Source organism: Pezoporus wallicus, unplaced genomic scaffold, assembly GCF_028554395.1.
Source record: "Pezoporus wallicus isolate ANWC-B61680 ecotype Strahan unplaced genomic scaffold, APGP_CSIRO_Pwel_v1 scaffold_2696, whole genome shotgun sequence".
Taxonomy (NCBI): Eukaryota; Metazoa; Chordata; class Aves; order Psittaciformes; family Psittacidae; genus Pezoporus; species Pezoporus wallicus.
Window position 1 is genome coordinate 1502909 of NW_026637439.1, and position 20648 is coordinate 1523556.

At 43.4% G+C, this 20648-nt stretch overlaps 1 protein-coding gene across 2 annotated transcripts in view; it reads left to right on the forward strand.

Annotated features, from left to right (window-relative positions):
* The first annotated feature begins 1518 nt into the window (after positions 1-1518).
* Positions 1519-20648, forward strand: part of THBS4 (thrombospondin 4) — a 43133-nt gene continuing 24003 nt past the window's right edge. Inside the window, exons 1-6 of one of the 2 annotated variants that reach the window (XM_057405460.1) lie at positions 1519-1696; positions 6482-6685; positions 10802-11049; positions 12117-12222; positions 18925-19007; positions 19853-19904. In XM_057405460.1, the coding sequence (XP_057261443.1) occupies positions 1609-1696; positions 6482-6685; positions 10802-11049; positions 12117-12222; positions 18925-19007; positions 19853-19904 (781 nt within the window). In that variant the 5' untranslated portion in view covers positions 1519-1608. The remainder of the gene's footprint in view (positions 1697-6481; positions 6686-10801; positions 11050-12116; positions 12223-18924; positions 19008-19852; positions 19905-20648) is intronic. The other variant, XM_057405459.1, reaches the window with a different exon arrangement.

The window sequence follows — 20648 nt, forward strand, 5'->3', positions numbered from 1 at the left end:
TCAACACAGCTGCACCGGAGAGGAGCCCGCCCTCGTGCTCTGCCTGGGGACAGGGCCTTCAGTGTGCCCTGCTGCCCCTGCCCTGCACTGTGCTGTTTCTTGCCTTCCACACAATGAGTGCCCCAAGGGCTGATCTCTGGTGCTTGTTAGCTGTATACGCCAAGCCTGATGTGACTGAACATTATTCAACACTATTTTTCTCACTGAACACAAAATTTTCCTCCTATTCTTGCCTTTCTTTTAATGATGTAAATAATATCAGACAGTTACAGCTATTGCAGCTGCATGCTGAGTAGGTAGCAAACTATGAGGGGATCAACCATTGCTTCCTGGGTTTCAGGGAGCAAATCATTTCAGGGATCAACCATTGCTTCCTGGGTTTCAAATGTGGGAGTCTGCAGGGCTGAGGCACAGAGAAGCACAGGACAAAGAGAGCAATGCAGCAGGTTGGGAAGCCTACCACGTGCTGTCAGCTCCATGGGGTCCTGTGGAAGACTCCTTCTGTGAGCACGGGGGCTGCTTGATGGATGGTTTCATGTGGGCATGAAGATACTGGTGGTGCTGTTCAGCCCTGAAAGGGCTTGCTCGCTCACTCACTTGCTCCTTTTCTCCTGTCCTTTCTAAACACCAGCGATGTAGAGGCTAGAATTTTCTGAACTAAAGGGGAAACAGTGGGATAATGACATCCCAGGGCACACACAATACTGAAAATTGTCGTAGTTGGAAACAGAATGTTTTTTTAAAAAATGAGTTTGGTAAAGTTATCAGGTCTGGGGGTTTGTTAAGACAAGCAGCCTTTTCCAGTAGCCTCAACCCAGGCAGTTTGAGCTCTCCCAATGCTCCTGAACTCTCATAGTGAAATGAAAGAGCAGGTAAGACATTCCTCACTTTGCCAGTTAGAGTCTTCTAGAAACCCAACCTGCCCAGTGTGCAATCAGCATGGCCCTTTTGGTGACACTCTTAGATAAGGAAAAGTGGAAGAGTTAAACTCCTGCCAAGACCAAACCTACAGACCAATGCATCTCCACCTGTTTTGAATTCAATGCCATCAAATACGCTTCCGTTTCCAGGGCTCCTCAAAGGGCAGACTTCAACCAGGATTCTGACAGACTGTTATTTTGCTGAACCTCAGCAAGACTGTGAGGGTGATGAGACACTGGCACAGGTTGCCCAGAGAAGCTGTGGCTGCCCCATCCCTGGAAGTCTTCAAGGCCAGTGGATGGGGCTTTGAGCAACCTGATCTAGCAGAAGGTGCCCCTGTCCGTGCCAGCGGGATTTGGAACGAGATGGCCCCTTCCAACCCAAATCATTCTGTGACTCTGATCTTCAGCTCTGCCCAGGCTCTGTGGACCCCCACCAACGCCGGTCGTTCCGAGCTCGGCCCCCGACCGTTCCTTCCTTTTTGGACCACCTCAGGGCTCGGCCTTTCCCGGGCGCAACCCTACTCCCCTTCCCCCCCGCTTAGGGGGCAGGGTAGGCAGGGTAGCCCGGGCCAATGGCCTACCGCCCGCCGCCGTCCCTCCCCGGACAGGGGGCCACCGCCCTTAAACTGGGGGGCCCGGAGCAGAAGGTCTGCCGTCCTGCGCCGCGCTCCTCGGCCTGCGCGTCATGGGGTGTGAGCGCGGCGCCGCTCTGCTACTGCTGTCTCTCGCCCTGCAGCTGTGCTCGGGCCGCGCCGCCTCGCCCGCTCCCCGAGGTAAGCACCTCTCCGACCCTGCCTCCCTCCCGCTAGCACCCTTGACAGTCCCCTCTCTCATCCAGGACGGCATTGGGTTTGCAGCGCCTTGTCGCCCCAGGAGGAAGCCGTGTGCCGGCAGGGAATGCGGTGGGGAGTCGCCAGCTCCGCCGGCACGTGCACATCTGCAGCCGGAGTTGTCGCGGGCAGCTGGTTTCTGCTGGCCGGCGGGGTGCTGAGAGCAGGCGGGAGCCGCCGGCTGCCCGGGACGCCTTGGCTCGCCCGCAGGGGGGACCCGGAGAAGGTGGTGGTGGTGTTGGTGTAGCCTCCCCATCAGCCATCCCCCTGAAATAAGCAAAAGATGCTCTGGTTTTATAGAGGTGCTGGTAGGTGTGTTGAATATCTGAAGGGCTCTTCTTCCGTTTCAGGTCCTCTCGAGAGGCGAATTAGTGAGCTAGGAAAACTCCTTGGAAAACTACTTCATAAAGTGCGCAAGAAAAATATTACCTTCCAAATCCATAATTACTTTGATAATATCATGCACATAGTAAATCTTTATTTTAGAGCATGCATGAAATGTGTGGTATTGTTACCCAGCAGTAGCTTCTGACTGGAACCAGCTCAGCTACCAAATGCAGCAGTTAGTGTAACTTGATGCGGCTCCGGCAGTCTTAGAAGTGTGCGTTCTTCTCTCTGCGTTTTTAACCCCTCCATTGTCTTACGAAATGATCTTTGATATTTTAATCGGCTACTTCATTCTTTATTTAAGTGAAGCAGATCTAAAAGATAGTCATTCAGATTAATTTACTTGTATTACCGAAAGCTTTTATTAAAGTCCTTCTTGACGTAAAAACATTTCAGAAAATTGTTATATTGAGAAGTAGGGTGTTGCCATACTTAAATACAAACAAACAAAAAACACCAAAAAAAAACCAATTGAGGCAGATCTCCAGCTTGTAAGGGGCAGTGGCCTGTGAAAGGTGCCACTTTCAACAACGTAAAGTGTTCACCTTGTTAACAGTCATTAGAAGCCGTTGCAGTGGGGTTAGGGTTTCACTCCAGGTGCCTAAGCCATCATTACTTACCTTGAAAAGTGCTGAACAATGTTAAGTTTACAGTTATTATGGTTAGCTGTGAGCGGAGAAGAACCTTGGAGGGTCTCAAAAAGCTGGTGTGACATGGCAGCAGGATTAAGGGAAAGAAAAGAGTCTTTTATTTTGAACTCCATTCTCTTATGTGCCACTAATTTCACTCCTCCATGCCTCCATCTCTTAGGGTTTTATGTCCTGTTTTTTAGTTCTCATCTGAAGGGATAGCCTTGATGTTTTTGGGCAGATCTCCAGAGCGGTTTGCCACTGTCTCAAGGTGTAGCTGATCCCTCGTTAGCATTTTCACAGGAGGTTGAGCAGCTCCCTTCTAAAAACCACAGGAAGCAGGTGAGGGAAAGAATTCCTGGTCAGTCTCTTGAGTGGGCTCTGTTTAGCCCCCTGGGTATGCATGCTTGTGCTCAGAGGCATGCCCGAGTCTTCACTTTCCCTGCATGGATTGAAAACAGCTGCTTGTGCCTTACAGCACTGGCAGTCCTTTTCTATCCATTTGTTTTAAGTCTAGTGTTCCAGAGAGACAAAGAGAGAAAGATGAGATTCTTCTAAAAATTGAATCTGAAATCCTTGTGAATCTTTTTTTTATCTTGTTCCTTCCAAACAAGCAGTTGTCTCTGTAGAGTCCAAGAGCTGTCTCTCTGACAGCTCTACTGAGGATATAAAATTAGTTTTCATAACCCCATTGCACTTCTGCTAGCCACTTTTGCTAGCATGTGTGTAATTTACACTAAGGATGGATCCATACACGGACTGCATCTACATGCTAGTCAGTAGAAATATGCCAAGAGAGGGCTCCATAACACGGTGCTGAAGGATCCAGTTGAAGCAATGTGGTTTATAGAACACACCTAGCAAACCAATTTGAGCACTGGTTTCAATATGCAAATTTCGGCAAACGTTTTCCATGAGGTTAGACAGACATTTGCCAGTGTTTAGTCATTACTTTAGTAATACCTCTCCTATATTTTTAAGTGTTCGACTGTAGCAGAAATTAATTAGTCTCACAGAAATTGATATAAAATCTGCCAACAGACCTAGAAGGATTAGATAAAATGTATAGCTATATTTTATTTTGTCTGAGACTTAAATACGGTATTGTGCTGCTCTAGGTGAGAAGATACAGCTCTATTTTATGAATGATTATTACCTGCAAAATGCTGTTGTATATAGTTGTGAGTTGCATTTCAGTCTCTTGCTTGGGCAATTGCTTTGCTCTTTGTACCCTGAACATGATAAAATGCCCAGCCTTTTGCCTCTGCTGTCTGGGTCCCTGTTTTCAGTGGGAGCAACAGTTGTCCTGGGATGCTGTAAATCTGAACTGACTGAAAAAGAAGTCCTTTGATCAGATCCATCTCAGATACGTGTTTCTTACTTGTTTGACAACAGTATAATAAGTGCATGCAAATCAAGGGCCTGATTCTTATTGTATTGTGTCCTGGAAACTATCCATAGTCATGGAATCCTTAGACCTAATACAAGTGTAGACTTAAGCAATGATCTGTATTTCAATGGTTTCATGAGATGAAGGGGAAAATCTCTTTATTTTTGGGAATTGCATTATCGTCTAGATGAATGGATGCTCCAGAATGAGCAGTGGAAGCAGCGTGATCCCAGGGCCTAATGTAAGGTTATATACCCCGTGGCTGAGTGTAGGTCTGTGTGCTTATGGGGTGGTCCTGGGTGCTCTTTAGTCTCCTCCTGCTTGTAGCATATGGAAACACTGCATTGGTAGGATGACCCCATCATCTTAGTCAATGAAGACAGCTTTGAGGTCATGCTGGGTAGAAAGGACTCCTATCCAAAGTTCCATTGGTTTTTGGCCTGGAAAACTGAAGTGGCACAACCTCAGGCTCCAATCAATATGCTGTCATCTGCTTTTGCTGTCTGACTGGTGTTTAGGGCTCTTCTCCAGTGGCAGCTCTAGAGTATTCTGCTGGTGTGGGAGAAAAATATGGCCCAGCTATGATAGGCCTATGGAATGGCAGTGGTATACTGTGGCTAAATGGGCAATTATATTTAAATAACACTTGTGCATAGTCATTCATCAGACTTTATTGGAAGGGTATAATATATACACTTCTTAAGTAACAGTGGGTTGAAATAGAGATTATCAAAAAACTAGCGGAATAGTTTATTGAGTTTGGAGCCATCATGGATTTGGGAACATTGAGGAAAACCCCAGTTCATGTTTCAGTGCTGTAAGGGGAGGTAGCTGACATATACATGTTTGCATAATGTCATATATATGTCATAATGCTTTTCACTAATTCATTGTGCAGAAATTGCAAGAAAAATTTGAAATGGCTTTTACAGTTCCTTCAAGGTTTGTTCTTTTTTTTTTTTGGGGGGGGGGGGGGTGCAGTGTTGTTTTTTTTTGTGTGTGTGTTTTTTTTTTGTTTTGTTTTTTTTTGTGTGTGTAAAGGCTATTTTACTTTATCTGTGCCAGAAGGAAAAGATAAGTCTTATTTATATAATACAGCTTCTTAGATGTCAGTGAACTGAGAAGGATCTTATGAACATCATATTGCTTACTTTGCTTTTTAGAATTTTAATTGGTGCACTGTAAATGTCATCAAAATGGTTCTTGGGATAAGTACACTGGAAATCTGAATTTTTTGATGCTGAATCCTCAGATGGGGAGGAGAATCAAAAGAATGCAACTCCCCTGGGCTGAGATAAAAACGGTTTAGTAACTAAGGTATAACACAAATCACTACTGCTACCACCAATAATAATGATGATAAAGGAAATAATAAGGTAACAAGGGAAGAGAATACAACATCTCACCACCCGCTGACCAATAACTTGCCCCACCCTGCCCAACCGAGCACCTAGTCTGATACCTAGTCCAGCCCCGCAGTGAACTAGCCCTTCCGGGTAACTCTTAGTTGCATCCTGGGCATGACATGCTGTGGTATGGAATACTTCTTTGGTCAGTTTGGGTCAGGTGTCCTGTCTCTGCTTCCTCCCCGCTTTTTCCTCCTCCCTGGCAGAACATGAGGCTCAGAAAGTCCTTGGCCAAACTAAACATTTGAGCAGTAACTAAAAACATCAGTGTTATTAGCGCTGTTCCCAGGCCAAAAGTCGAAAAACACAGAGCTGCACCAGCTACTAAGAAGGAGAAAAATGACTGCTACTGCTGAACCCAGGACAAAATGTGAATGCAAGCATCTGATTATGATAGCAGAAATAGGTTAAAAAGCTTTCTGCTGAGGTGCATCCTCAGAAGAGAAAAATTTCATAGCTCTACCTGAAAATACTGAGTGCTGCAGTTTGAAGACTAGATATTTCTATATTAGTAACTTACCAACAATTCTTGTTAAAAAAAAAAAAAAGTTGCTAAAAGATAATCCACTGCAACAAAATCTGTATACTATTTTGACAGACTCCTAGAATAGTTTTCATGGAAGGGCCCCTTGAATATTACCGAGTCCAGACCCCCTGCCATGTGCAGGGACATGTTTCACTAGATAAGGTTGCTTTAAATGTCCCTGCTGATGCCAGAGCGATTGGACTAGCTGATTTTTAAAGATGTTATTAATTTTTGTTTTTGTATTCTTTAGGTAGGACAACTTGGGTTCATTTTAAAATATCCATATGGAAATAGCAAAGAGCGTATAATCTGCAATGGTTGGCTTTAGACTGCATTCTTCTTTGGTCATTTTAATTTTTAAATTGCTGTTGAAACTCGCTTATTTTTCAGTTTTTGATCTTCTTCCGTATTCCAACGAGAGAGTGGTAACAAACTTCTTGCAACAAGCACTTAGTGATCCTATGCTGAATGATGTGTATTTGCTCTCATCGTTCAAACTGCAGCCAAAGAGCACAGCCACTGTATTTGGCCTGTATTCACCAGCTGACAACAGCAAGTATTTTGAATTTACAGTCATGGGACGGATGAATAAAGGTGAGTTGTTTGAAGTATGCATGAAGTATTGTGGGGGGAAAACCACTGTTGGTTCCACAGTTAATGGTGTGTCACGGATGTTGAAAACTGCGTGATTAACCTTTGTGCTTGAGTAATTCCTGTTGCATGCTGTCACCGTTTAGCCCCCACCCCCCGCCCCCACCCCAAGATAAAATTGTTGGTTACATCCTCTCTCACTCCCCTTCACTTTTGTTCGTCTTGCTGGGTGCTGCTCTTTCCTGTCCAGGGGAAGCTGACCTGACCATCACCTGGTATCTCCACTATGCTCTGAGCAATCCTGAGAAGGGAGTTAAAAAAATGTAATATGCAGAAAGGAGTCAGTTCAGGGATTTTTTTGGTGGGTTTTTTTTTTTCATTTGGGTGTTTTTTTCCATTCCCTTTTTTAATTTTCCCCCTTGGGACAATCACTGGTTCTTATTACTCAGGAATGCGAGGGACACACGCACATGCCGCCTCATGCATATGAAGGGCAGGTTTTTGTTCTGCTGACCCTGGAGGTTAGATGTGACTATGCAAGACAAACATTCCTAGCACTTGCAGGATCTTTTGGGTGAATTCAAATGTGTGTTCTCTGCTTACTGAAATTAGTTAATCAGGAATCAGAGTAAGAACTTCAGCAGACTTTTAGATATGGAGAGCTTGCATTGCTCTCTAGACCACACCTAGAATATACTGCAATTTTAAGATCCAGTGAAAAATTAGTGAATTATGCAAATTAGTGTTGTGCTGTTGACTTTACTACTGCCATGATAATTTGCTGCTACAAATGTTGTAAGCAGGTAGCTAAGGACAGTATACTGAGAAACTCTACTGGTAAACTTTAGTTTATACGTAGGAAAATGACTCTGTGTACAGAGGAAAAGCACACCTTTTGCTTGGGAAATGTAGGGGGATGAGTTAGATGTAATGTTGGTAGTTTCATCAGGTCTGCCGAAGTCCTTCTGAGTGTGGGGAATAGGAGCATTTGTCCTGTGTGTGTGTTGGGGGTGGCCACACAGCCTTATCAGTGTCACACATTTCCTAACACTGACTTACCTGATCGGTAAAGAAATGATAGATCACACATACATCCCCTCTCTCACTTCCGCCCTCTCATACGCACAGAATTATGTGTGTAAATTTTATATATAGGTCTGCATAGGTATACACAGAAATACGTCTATATCCATACAATTGTGAATACATCAAACTCTTCTGACATTCAAAAATACCTGCATAACTGATTGTTAGTGATATGCTTTAACAGACAGAAGAGACGTACTGGGAAAGGTTATGTGGTTTCCTTCGGTTTTGTCCTCAGTATGTTAGTGTTGTATTTGAGAAGTGTCTGTAATAGGATGGTGCCATATAGATAGGCAACAACATAAAGAAACTTGTCCTGTCAGTGACCAGTGTTGAGTTGATGGGAAAGATCTGTAACCTGCCAGTTGTAGAGGTCTCTTTGCCTGCTTATTGCTTCCGTACACCTTGTTGAAGGTGTATGGTAGTTTGTGAGTAGTAGTTGGTATTTACCCAGGTGATTTCTCTGGAAGTGTCATATGTGCTGCTTTATACATACGTCTGCTTTATACAGTAAGTTAAACTACATCCAGGAAATCATTGTGTGAGCTGAGAGTATGAGGTGTGGGGGCTGTTTGTGATCCTGTCAAGATGGGAGATCACCACTTAAGCGCTCAGGCAATGTTGCCATCTTAGCAAAATGCAGGGTCTAAATATCTATAGTTTTGGAAGGGTGTGCATATGCATGGTGTCTTCCCTTACGCACCTAAATCTGATCTAAGTAGTCCAAAGCAGACCTTAGTTATCCTATATTAAGTGCCACATTGACATCTGTGTTCCAAATGGTTTGTTCTGGTTTTGCTGTGGTATATCTGGTAGTAAAATGTTCATAATGCCTAAATGTTTTTAAAGCGCAGGTCTGAATTTCTGGGCAAGTGTTCAGCTTCTTTTGGTTAGACCAATGTACTTTTCAGAGGCAAATAGCATTGGTGGGGTTTTTTTTGAATGATTCTGTTACAGATTAAACAGCAGTAAGTGCTTAACAGTGATGTAACAACAATTCTGTGAAGCAGTTCATATTTACTTGCAGGTTTACTAATTTCATTTAAAATCTGTTTCTTAAATGGTACAGGTGAGCCACTTACTTTTAATGAAAGTCAGTGTAGAATATCGTAGCAGCAAACACGTAATGCAGGGGCTTGGATGAGTTAAATCTTATAGAGGCAGAGGCAAAATCTCCCTTTGAAAGCCTACTCTAGTTAACCAGATGGATATTTGGCTCTGCCTGAGGAAGGAATATTTGAGCCACCTTCCAAGCCAGTGCTTATTGTCCTGAAACTATTCTGGCAGGGTACATTATGTCTGCCACCATCTTTTCATTCTTTCTCTAGCTTACAGCTGTGTTTGGTCAATCTGAATGCAGGGCCATGATCCAAAGACCATACTTTCGTATGACCAGGTGTGCATAATATTCACACAAATATAACGCCTGTGAGGTGCTCTATCCTGCCAGATCTTTGAGGTTGCCAAGAAACGCTACCTTTTAGCAAGTTACAAGTAACCTCATGCATCTTTGTAGAAATCTCAGCTCTGGCAGTGTCTTGACATAGACAGCAGTAAAAATATTCCTGATACTGATCACAGCTTCTGGGACATTAGCAAGAGCATAGAATCTAAAGATGGAGACATACCCTGACCTATTTATGCTGGTATAAATCTGAATTCTTTTAATCGTTAGGCTGAACAATTAGAAAAATAGTTGGGAACGTGTACTCAGTAACTCAGAAGGTCACCAACAAACAGAGGTATTGCAGCATCAAAGAAGGTACATTAGTAGCTGAGAGATGGAAAGCTAATTTGTTGAATGAATAGAAATGGGTTGAATTCAGTAGGTGTTATTAGCTCTGAACCTAGTAAGAGTTTTTCCCTTCACTCTATCCACGATTGTAGTTTACCTCATGTTAACACAGGTTATAAACACAGGTATGAAGGTCAGAGTATTTGTGAGCTCTTCCTTGATGCAATAGTAGCAGCCCTCTGGACTTCAAAGAGCCAGTACTTAACTGTTCAGGTGCCCATCATCTGTGTGGCTTGACATCTCAATGCACATAACTTATCATGAGGAAATAAGAGACATACAGGCTAGTGATCAGTGGGATCTTTGAAACAAGGTCTGACTAACAGTGTAGAGCAATTATATACTCTCTAGATGCACTCGGCTTGTTGCTTCTGAAGATACGCGTTAGCAGAGCCTGGGAGAGATTTTGTAGAGAACTAGCTAGTTGGTCTGAGAGATTTAGCTTGCAGATCCTGGGTTACCAATCCAATTTCCTTAGGAAAGAGGCAGTTTTTCAATATTATGCTGCAAGTTTTTGTTTGCTGTTGTGTTTTTCTGAAGGTGAATTTTACGTCATAAAATGAAAATTTGTTGGGTGAATTATCAAGTAGGTCTTTCACTAATGCCTTAAAAATAGTTGAGAAGGGGCTTAGTCATCTCTAGGGGTGGAATATATCTTCTGTGCATTATATTTTGGTTTTACTGTTTGTTGCAGAGAAATGCTGGTTACTGGCTCGGACTCATGCTTCCTTTGGTTTCCTTAATGCTGCATTTGGATACACTGTCAGATAGCCTCACTCAGTGCAATATGAATCACTGAAACTGATTTTTCTAGTTGTACTTTTCTGCTGCAGAGTATTTCTGGGTATCAGATATGTACTTGCCAAAGTGCTGACTGGAAGCTCTCCATTGCACCCTTTACTTTTACCACTTGTATTTTGGCATATTTTGGCCTGTAAAGTGATTTTGGGTAAACCAGTTAGAGAGGCCTGGACAGAGTAGGGAAACACACTCTGCAGGCAGCAGTGCTTTAAAGACGGGGAGTCATGCAAGATTTCTGGTAATCCTGCTCTGAAAGTCAATGTCTCATTTATTATTACTCATTTATTATTACCATTTATATCTGCATATGGAATGCATTTGCAAAAGCTGACATGTGGAAATATACCAGAAGAATTGCAGATTTCCACATGACCTTGCTTGACCAACCTTGGGTTATCAGCTGCCCTCTGATAGTTCATCTGTGTATTTTGTACTAGTGGTGCTGCGCTATCTGAAGAGTGATGGGAGGTTGAATTCAGTGATCTTTAGCAACGTCCAGCTGGCTGATGGGAAACCCCATGCTGTCATCGTATGGCTGAGTGGCCTACAGCAGGGATCAAGCACCGTAGAGTTGTATCTGGACTGCCTGCAAGTAGGTGCCATTCAGGACCTGCCAAAAGCGTTTTCAGCTCTGTCTCAGATGTTGGCGGTGGTAGAGTTACGCACTTTCCAGGAGAAGCCACAGGTGAGCTGAAAAACTGGGAGCAGGCTGAGCACTTAAAGGGATCACCAGGGATCCTCTGTATCATTGTCTCCTGACCTCAGCCCATGCAGTGGCCAAGCTCTGTACAATGTGCTTCAGTAACCTTAGTATTAACTTGTGAAATAAATATAAGTTCCATATAGAGCAGGTGAAACCTTAGTTTCATTGAACCCTGTAATAATAGTTATGCTGTTTGTTTGAAACACAATTTTGTAGCTTATTAAAAAAAACAATAATAAATTGCTGCCTGCCTTATTTCAGGCTAAATTTCTTGGGGATTGAACCTTTTGCAAGGATTGAGCTGGTGCAGTAATGGCAGCTCTTCATCAGTTTCTAACAGCTGTTCAGTATGAGCAGCCCTTGGCTGCGTAATGTGGCTTTACGCTTCATGATAAGCCACATGGACTAAAAAGACAAAAGAAGAGGGGGACTTGCATGGTGTAAGGGTCCAGTCCTTATCTGTTTGACTACAATAGCTTTTTTTTTTTCTCTGTCTGAGGTTTGCATAGCTTCCTGTCACCTCCATATCAACAGTCTGAGGTAAACAGTGTCTTCTACAAACAGCTTCCTTTGTTGTTGATGCAACATATGCATTAGAAGGCATAAAGGCATACTGCCCCCAAGGTTGCCCCATTGCTTTGTTTCATTTCGGGCTTGAAAATGATCCTGTTTATATGGAGAACTGCTAAGCTGCCGCGTTCTTTACATGAATGTAAACCTGACTGGGAGTGGTGGGGGAAAGATTACTTTGTATTCTATGTCACGGATATAAAAATATGTGAACTTCCTGGTATGTGAGATCATATGAATCAGAACAGTAAAAAAAAATAAAGTTTGAAATAAAACCACAGCTATGTAAAAGTCTGGAAGGCAAAGCTTAGGAATTTTATTACAATTCAGATGGTGATGGGTGGTCCTGAAGGGGATGGTGTAGGAGCCCTGCTCGGGGAAATGGACAACCTCCCCAAAAAAATAATTTACTTTGTCTGATACTTCACACTTTTTCCATTGTCCCAGAATTGTGGACTCTGTTTTTCTTGTGATTCCAGGATGCACTAGATGAGCTGAAGCTGGTAACTGGAGGAACACTTGCCCAAGTGGGGAACCTGCAGGATTGTTTTCTTCAACAAATTGAACCTGTTCCTCAGTACACTGGTAAGGCCTGCAACCAGAAATTTAAATTGTTCCTTAGGATCCCAGTGCAAGAAGCTAATGTGATGAATATTAATAAGGTGGAGAAACTCTAGGGATAAGTAATAACAGTTGTTTGACTGAACTACAGCCATGATAATTTCCTGTAAATGTTTTAGAAATAGCTCAGTTTGGAGAAAAAACAGTCACTGTTGCTGGTGATAAAGCGATGAGGAGTGTTCCTACTGAAGGAGAAGTCTTAATGATTAAAAGAGGCTTTTTAGCCTTATTTAGAAGACAGACTTTTGTGAGCCTGATCTATTGGTGTCGACTTCGTAATATTTTAAGTATTCAAGTTGCAGACAGGAAGCAGTCCTAAGTGTGATACACTGCTACAGGCATAGTGAAAATAGGTAGGTAGAGTAGCAAGACCTGTCAATGTACACTACAATGGCCAGTATTCATATTTTGATCACTGGAGTGTACCTGAGAGGGGAGGAATGGGGTGTGAAGAAGGACACAGGAGACTGCAGGGCATGTTGGTGCTACAGCTGCAGAGCCCATGGGTGCAGGAGGGGAGAGCCATCACGAGGCAACCACTAGCCCTGCTGCAAGTTAGCCAAGGCTTGTGTCACCTGTTGAACTGGAAACCTGCTCCAGAACCAATTCCTTTTCTGCATGTGCTGAGCATTATGGAGACTGAGCAGGGAACAGGGAAGAGAGGAAGGAGCTGAAGCATACTGAGATTTCTGCAGGTCCCCAGGAGGTGGGTGAAAAACCCCCTGTGATGGGCAAGCGTACTCTCTAGCCTCTCAACCCAGTAAACCTGGGGTAGACTGCCCCACCTCTATTCCTTCCTAGTCCTTGTTTATCTGCCATCCTGCTGTGGGTGTGAGGGACAAGAATGGGTTCACGCTGTGTGTGCAGTATGTTAATATGTGACAACTGGGCAGGGGGAGAAGTGAGTGCCAGGTTTGAAATGGGATCACTAAGAAGTTCTCTCTCTCACACCATTTCCTGCCTCGCCTGCTTATATACACCCCCCACCCCAGCAACCCTGCAGAATTGCTAGTTTTGATTAGAATAGAGTCAAGGTACACAAATTTTATATGAGGGCATCCTGAGTATATTATATGAATGTAAGAGTCAGTGGTGTGCAGCAGTAACAAAATCTGTTTTGCCTTTTAATTATTTAAATCCTCAATTGTATGTGCTTCTGTTTTCTTGCTCGTTAACATGTGTATCTAGGCAAAAAACAGAGTTTTATCATCAAAAGTCTATCTTTTCCCCCTAAATCGACAGACATTTACACATAGAAAGGAGGGGCAATTCAGTGTTTCCTCCTCTAGAAACTCGCAGCTCTGTGAATGAGGTTTCCAGATTGCAGACTTGCACCTTTCTCATTTATAACTTTTTGCTCATTAATCAATAACACAAATGGCAGCAACACCGAGACATACTGTCTCTCCCTGGCTGCCTCTGCCTGGCTGAGCCTCTCAGATTCAGTTGCTTATTACCTTCAAGTGGAATTAGTATCATATTAATAATAAAACAACTTGCATGAATATATTCAAAGTCTACGTAGTCAAATCCACCAAAGGAAAGTCACAAATGTTCCAACCGTGATATTAACTCAGCTGCATTGCACTTGGTATATGCTTCATGGTGTCCTTTTACAGGAGCAATATATCAGACAACCACAATTTGCCTTCAGCAAGAAAAAGCTGGAATGCAAAAGCTTAGCTGTATAGGGATGTGAGACCTATGTATCTTGGTAAAAGTGTGTGGTTTTATATTAATTGGAAAATGCTTGGGAAAGCATTGGATGGAAGAGGGACCCAAGCAAGCTGAATAATATTTAAGGATTACTTCCTTCCAGCTCAGTGGTGATGCATCCCGACAAAGAGGAAGTCAGACAAAAATGCCAGGAGGCCTGTGTGGATGAACAAGAGCTCCTGGACAAACTCAGACACAAAAAGAAAGCCTACAGAGGACAGAAGGACAGGTAGCCTAGGAGGAATACAGAGAAAATGTCTGACCAGCCAGGATCAGGTTAGGAAAGCCAAAGCCCTCACAGAATTAAATCTGACCAGGGACAACAAGGAGAGCTTGTCCTTGTTAAGGAGAAGAAGAAAACCTCTGAAGGTACAGTGAGGGTAAAAGGAAGATGTCAGAAAGTGTGAGACTTCTATGGAAGGAAACGGGAGACCTGGTTACCCGCGACATGGAGAAGGCCGAGGTACTCAATGACTTTTTTGCCTTGTCTTCCTTCACTGGCAAGAGCTCCAGTCACACTGCCCAGTTGCAGAAGACAAAGGCAGGGACTGAGAGAATGAAGAACTGCCTGTTGTAGAAGAAGATCAGGTTTGAGACCATCAGTGGAACCTGAAGGTGCACAAGTCCATGGGACCTGATGAGAGGCATCTGTGCGTCCTGAGGGAACTGGCAGATGAAGTTGCCAAGACATTATCTATCATATTTGAGAAGTCATGTCAGTCAGGTGAAGTTCCCACTGACTAGAAAAGGGGAAACATAACCCCCACTTTTAAAAAGGGGGAAAAAGGAAGAGGCAGGGAACTATAGGCCAGTCAGTCTCACCTCAATGCCTGGCAAGATCATGGGGCAGATCCTCATAGCAGTTTCTGTATGCTATGACAGATGGACAATAAGGGGGTGTTTGGTGACAGCCAACATGGCTTTACTATGGGCAAATCATGTGACGAATTTGGTGGCTTTCTATGATGGGGACACAACATTGGTAGATAAGGGAGGAGTGACAGATAATCTGTGTGGACTTGTACAAAGCATCTGACACTGTCCCACGTTGCATCCTTGTCTCTAAACTGGAGAAGCATGGATTTGACAGGTGGACCGCTTGGTGGATAAGGATGGCCACATGCAGAGAGTTGTGGTCAATGGCTTTATGTCCAAGGGGAGACCACTGACAAGTGGTGTCCCTCAGGGGTTGGTGTTTGGACCTGTTGTGTTCAACATCTTTGTCAGTGACATGGACATTGGGATTGAGCGCACCCTCAGCAAGTTCGTCGATGACACCAAGCTGTGTGGTGCAGTCGACACACTGGAGAGAAAAAACGCCATTCAGAGGGACCTGCACAGGCTCAAGAGGTGGGCCCAGTGTAAAACTTAGGAAGTTCAAAAAGGCCAACTGCAGGGTCCTGCCCCTGGATCAGGGCAATCCCAAGCACAACTACAGGCAGGGCAGTCCCGAGGAGAAGGACTTTGGAGGTGCTGGTTGACAAGAAGCTCAACGTGACCCAGCAGTGTGCTCTTGCAGCCGAGGAAGACAACTGTGTGCTTCAAAAGGAGTGTGACTAGCCGGTCAAGGGAGGTGATTCTTCCCCTCTTCACTCTCGTGAGATCCCACCTGCTGTACTGAGTTCAGCTTTGAGCCCCACAACGTAAGAGGCATGTGTAGCTGCTTGAACATGTCCAGGGGAGGCTCTAAAGAGGATCAGAGGGCTGGAGCATCTCTCCTATGAAGAGGCTGAGAGAGCTGGGTTTAGTTCAGCCTGGAGAAGAGAAGGCTCAGGGGAGACCCTATAACAGTCTTCCAGTACCTAAAAAAGGCTAGCAAGAAATCTGGAGAGGAATATTTTACAAGAGTATGTAAGTGGCAGGTCAAGGGGAAATGGTTTTAAGCTGACAGAGGAGAGATTTAAATTAGCTATTAGGAAGAAATTCTTTTACTATGAGGGTGGTGAGGCACTGGAACAGGTTGCCCAGAGAAGTTGTGATTGCTCATTTGGTAAATGAGATTAGTATATTGCATATAATCATCATCATAAGATCATTCAGGTCAGAATGAAACTTTTGAGGTTATCTAGTTCATGTAGGGTACCTGAATCTGACATAATTAAAAAAATATAGCGTGTTACACCAGACCAAAGGTTCTTCTAACCTAGCTAGTGTTAGAGACTAATATAGACCCAAGGACAAGAATTAAGAGTGGAGTTACAGTGTGGTTTTCCCTCAATGCTGTCCTGTTTTCCAGCAGTTCATAGTATATAGAGCCCTCCCTCAGAGATGGAGTCTTTGTGTTTTGTACTTGTCCTGGTTAATTTTTTTCCTAGCAGCTGGTGCAGTGCTGTGCTTTGGCTTTAGTCTGAGAATAATGCTGGAAATGCACCAGTGTTTTAGTTCTTGCTAAGTAATGCTTACCCTGATCAAGGACTTTTCAGTCTAATGCTCTGCCAATGAGGAGGGGCACAAGAAGCTGGGAGCGAGCAGAGACAAGACACCTGACCCAAACTAGCCAAAGAGATATTCCATCCCACAGCACATCATGCCCAGTATATAAACAGGGGGGAGTCACCCAGAAGGGTCTGATTGCTGCTTGGGTTGGGCTGGGTATCTGTCAGCGGGTGGTGAGCAACTATATTGTACATCACTTGTGTTTATTGAGTGGTTTTTTTTATTTTCACCTTTTAATTTTCACTTATTTGTAGTATTATTACATTTTACTTTAGTTATTAAGCTGTTCTTATCTCAACCCACTGGGTTTACATTCTTTCAGTTTTCCCCCCCATCTTGCCCAGGGAGGTAGGAAGCAGAGGGTAGTGAGTGAGTGGCTGTGTGGTACTTGGTTGCCAGCTGGTTTTAAACCGACACTATATATGTTTCTTTCCATGAGTCTGTCCAGTCAGTTTTGAATGCTTGATTAAGAATGTCTCCTGGTAAGAAATTCATCATGTCTGTGGAGATACCTTCTTCTATTTACTTTGAACCTGCCTCTTCTAGTTCCATGTGCAACTTCTATACGTAGCTTTTTTGATGGAGGATTATAGGCTGACAGGAAACTTCTCTTGTCAGCCATGACCTACAATTTAATCATGGCTGGATCTCTGCCCAGGTAACCACAGTCTCTTTGAATGATGTTTCAGGACTCTGACTTTGCCAAATGGGGGCAAGTAGGGTACTTGAACCAGTGTTGTTCCTAAGAAAGCTAGAAGTATCTGTGAGGCATTTAATTACACAAGCTAGTGTTTGTGCATTTGTCCTGCCTCTGCCAATTAGCTGTGCAATGGAGCTGATGCCCTCTTCTAAATCCAAGGCCCTGTGCTGGAACATGTTGCCCAGAGAAGTTGTCAGTGGAAGTGTTCGAAGTCAGGTTGGGCTGAGCTTTGGGCAATTTAACCTAGTGAAACATGTCATTGCAATGGCAAAGGTGTTGGACTAGGTTATCTTTAATGGTCTCTTCAAACCCAAACCATGCTATGAGTCTATGCTGCAGACAAGCAAAAAAAAAACCACACACACACACAGAAACCAAACAACAACAACAAAAAACCCAAGCAAAACAAGAACAGACCCTAGCAATCTGTCCTAGCAGCCTGTGTGCCAAAGTTCCAGTGTGGGATTGTGAAATACCCGTGATTCTGGTGCCTTCCTCACAGATAAAACTAAGACAAGGTTGGGACTAGAACAGGGGCAGGTTCTGGAGCAGGTGGTTCACAAGTTTTTAAACTTACGCAGTGTTTTGATGAGAAAGTCCGAAATGAAGAAAACTTAGTATGTTAGGAGTGGGATAATTCCCACTAGACATGGTTTGAAGTTTGAACCAGTAATGTAAATGTTAAGAAAAGCGTTTTTCACATAATTTTTCAGTACTCACAAAAGTGATACATGAATAAATCTCCCTGAAGCCATTGGATGTAATATCAAAATACCCTGCCTGATTAGAAGGCAGATTAGAGCATATATTTGTGAAATTTGTTAAGACATACAGACTTGGAGAAGTAAAAAAATGGCTGCTCAAGAGAGCTACAAACTCAGAAGTGAGCCACAAATAGAAGCTACTACAAGGTAATGTACTAACCATGCTCTCTGCTACTCTTCTGTCACTAGGTCAAAACTAGTGTTTCATTTAACAGCTGGGCGTCTCGTGATCTTGGCTTATGGACAGATGTAACTTTTGGTCTTGTCTTGGAGGTCTTCAGTTTGTTGCTTGTTATTGAGAACTGGCTTTAGTGTGAATTCATAGCATGTTGGGAATCCATGCAAACTCTGCACCTCCTAGAAGCAAAGGCAGCCATGAAATGTGTGTACAATGTGATGAGCTGCCATTTGGAAGAAAAGCCAATTGCAGGTCTTAAAAGGACTGTTTCCATCAGAGCGGGCACTCCTGATGCATGGTCAGAGCTGCACAATGAGTTTGCTCAGAAAGCTGGATAACTTCACTTTGAAAGTGTGCAGGAATCAATTGTGGTGACATGGAATACACTTACAAAGGGTGACTTCCCATTGTCTGCTGAGATACTTCATGCCCACCTTGCCCTCCTGCCCCAGATGAGTTGCCGCTATAAGCTTGAAATCCTAAGGTGTCACTTAAGGTTGCTGGTCTCAGGTGTGGAGGGAACCAGTAGCGCTGATGGCATTAGTTCCTAGTGGTGCTAGGCCCTACTAGAGAGCCTTGCCACTGCAATAATGGTAGAAAAACAGACTCATTTTCTCTCCATGGAGAGATTTTTGATTTGCCTGTTTCTGTGATACACAGTGGAGCTCAGTCTAGAAAACCGTTAAGTATGCAAATCACTATAAAAATTGGAAATAGATACTGTGTTTGGTCTACGGATTCCTACAGGGCTTAAGTAACAGTAATGTCTGCCCTCCTTAGCTCTTCATGGTGTTTCCACCTTGTATCTCAAAATTATCATGGCAAATAAGGGAGAGTTGTGTGCACACTTTCGCATTGTTTTTTCCCTGCAGGTGATTTTAATAGGCAGCTAATGGGTCAGATGATGCAGATGAACCAGATACTGGGAGATGTGAAAGACCTTCTCAGGCAACAGGTACTGTATAAAGGCTTCAGTGTGAAATATCCCAAGCTTGCAATTTTAATAGAGTTGGTGAGAAATTCACATAAGCAATAAACTCCTGTGTAGAGTTCATTGACTCAGAGGTACGACACAGTGGAGAAGAAATAACCGTATAGGTCCTGGTACCCTGGGTTTGCTATGGAGGATCACTGAATGTAGGAGTGCTTATTCAGATACAGAAAATCTTATGTCTTAAGTGAAGAGGAACTAGAGTAACCATCCTAGCTTGCTGTTAGGTAGAGGTAGGTCTATCAGAACTGAACTTACGTTTGTTTCACTTGCTTGTGGGTATCAGAACATGGTGGCACAAGCCTTTGGTTAAGTATGTTATTCCTAAGGGTCTGCTGATGATGGCTGAAGTATAGCAACCGTTATCACTGCCCTTAATTTTATGGTATAAAGAACACCTGTATCAAGATAGACTATCTATATTGCATGGTTGGAGAAGAAATCGTAGAATCATAGAATAGTTAGGGTTGGAAAGGACCTTAACATCATCTAGTTCCAATCCACCTGCCGTGGGCAGGGACACGTCACACTAGACCACGTTGCCCAAGGCTCTGTCCAACCTGGCCTTGATCACTGCCAGGGATGGAGCATTTACCACTTCTTTGGGCAACCTATTCCAGTGTCTCACCACCCTCACAGTAAAGAGCTTCTTCCTTATATCTAAGATGAACTTTTCCCTGTTGTAGTTTGAACCCATTATCCCTTGTCCTGTTGCTATGGTCCCTGGTGAATGGTAATGGCTCCTCTGGCAGCCAGGTGCAAAATAACTTGCCTGTATCCAAATAACATTTGGTTTCTATATCCTCAAGGTCAAAGAAACAACTTTTCTGAGAAATACCATAGCTGAGTGCCAAGCATGTGGTAAGTATTCCTGGTATTCCCAGTAAAAGGCAATCAGATGAGATGTACAGTCATTTAAAAACTAGTATTCATTGCATCAGCTTTATGTTGTTTCTAAGAAGTACTCTTAAAAAATATTACTTTTCAGTGTTTTAGATATATTGGACACAAATTTAAAATGGATTTTCATTAGATAAAAAGCTTTCAGTTTCCATAGGCCTGATAATCATCTATCAGGGGATAAACCCCTACTAAATCAAGCAGTACCACTCACCCTGTACTGTCAGTTCTTGCTCTGCTGGAAAGCTGCGCCATGTGTTCCTGGGGAGAGAGACAATGCATGCCAGGAATCTTATGAACAATCTTAGTAGGAGAACAAAGGAGGAATCATGTTCTGCTCTAGCTGGTATTGTCAGTCTGAGGAAGATCCTATGCAGTCCACCTGAAAGTCATCTGATTCTGAGTAGGCAGTCACTGGTGAACAGCAGGAAGACCCAAAACATGGTCTCCATCTTTTCACTAAATAGAAGCAATACTTTCCTAAATGCCACTGCATGGACCTCCTCCATGACTGACAATCAGGACATACATGCACTCAGTATAAAAACCAGAATACCCCCTCACTGAGTGGGGCAAAAGGCTTTAAACTCATCAAGCCTTTTAGTTTATTTCTTCTGTCAGCCTCATCAAAACTCAAGTTGAGCTCCCACCAGATTAACCTTTATGTGTAAGTCTGCATGCATGAGTACCAAGGTTCAGCACCTG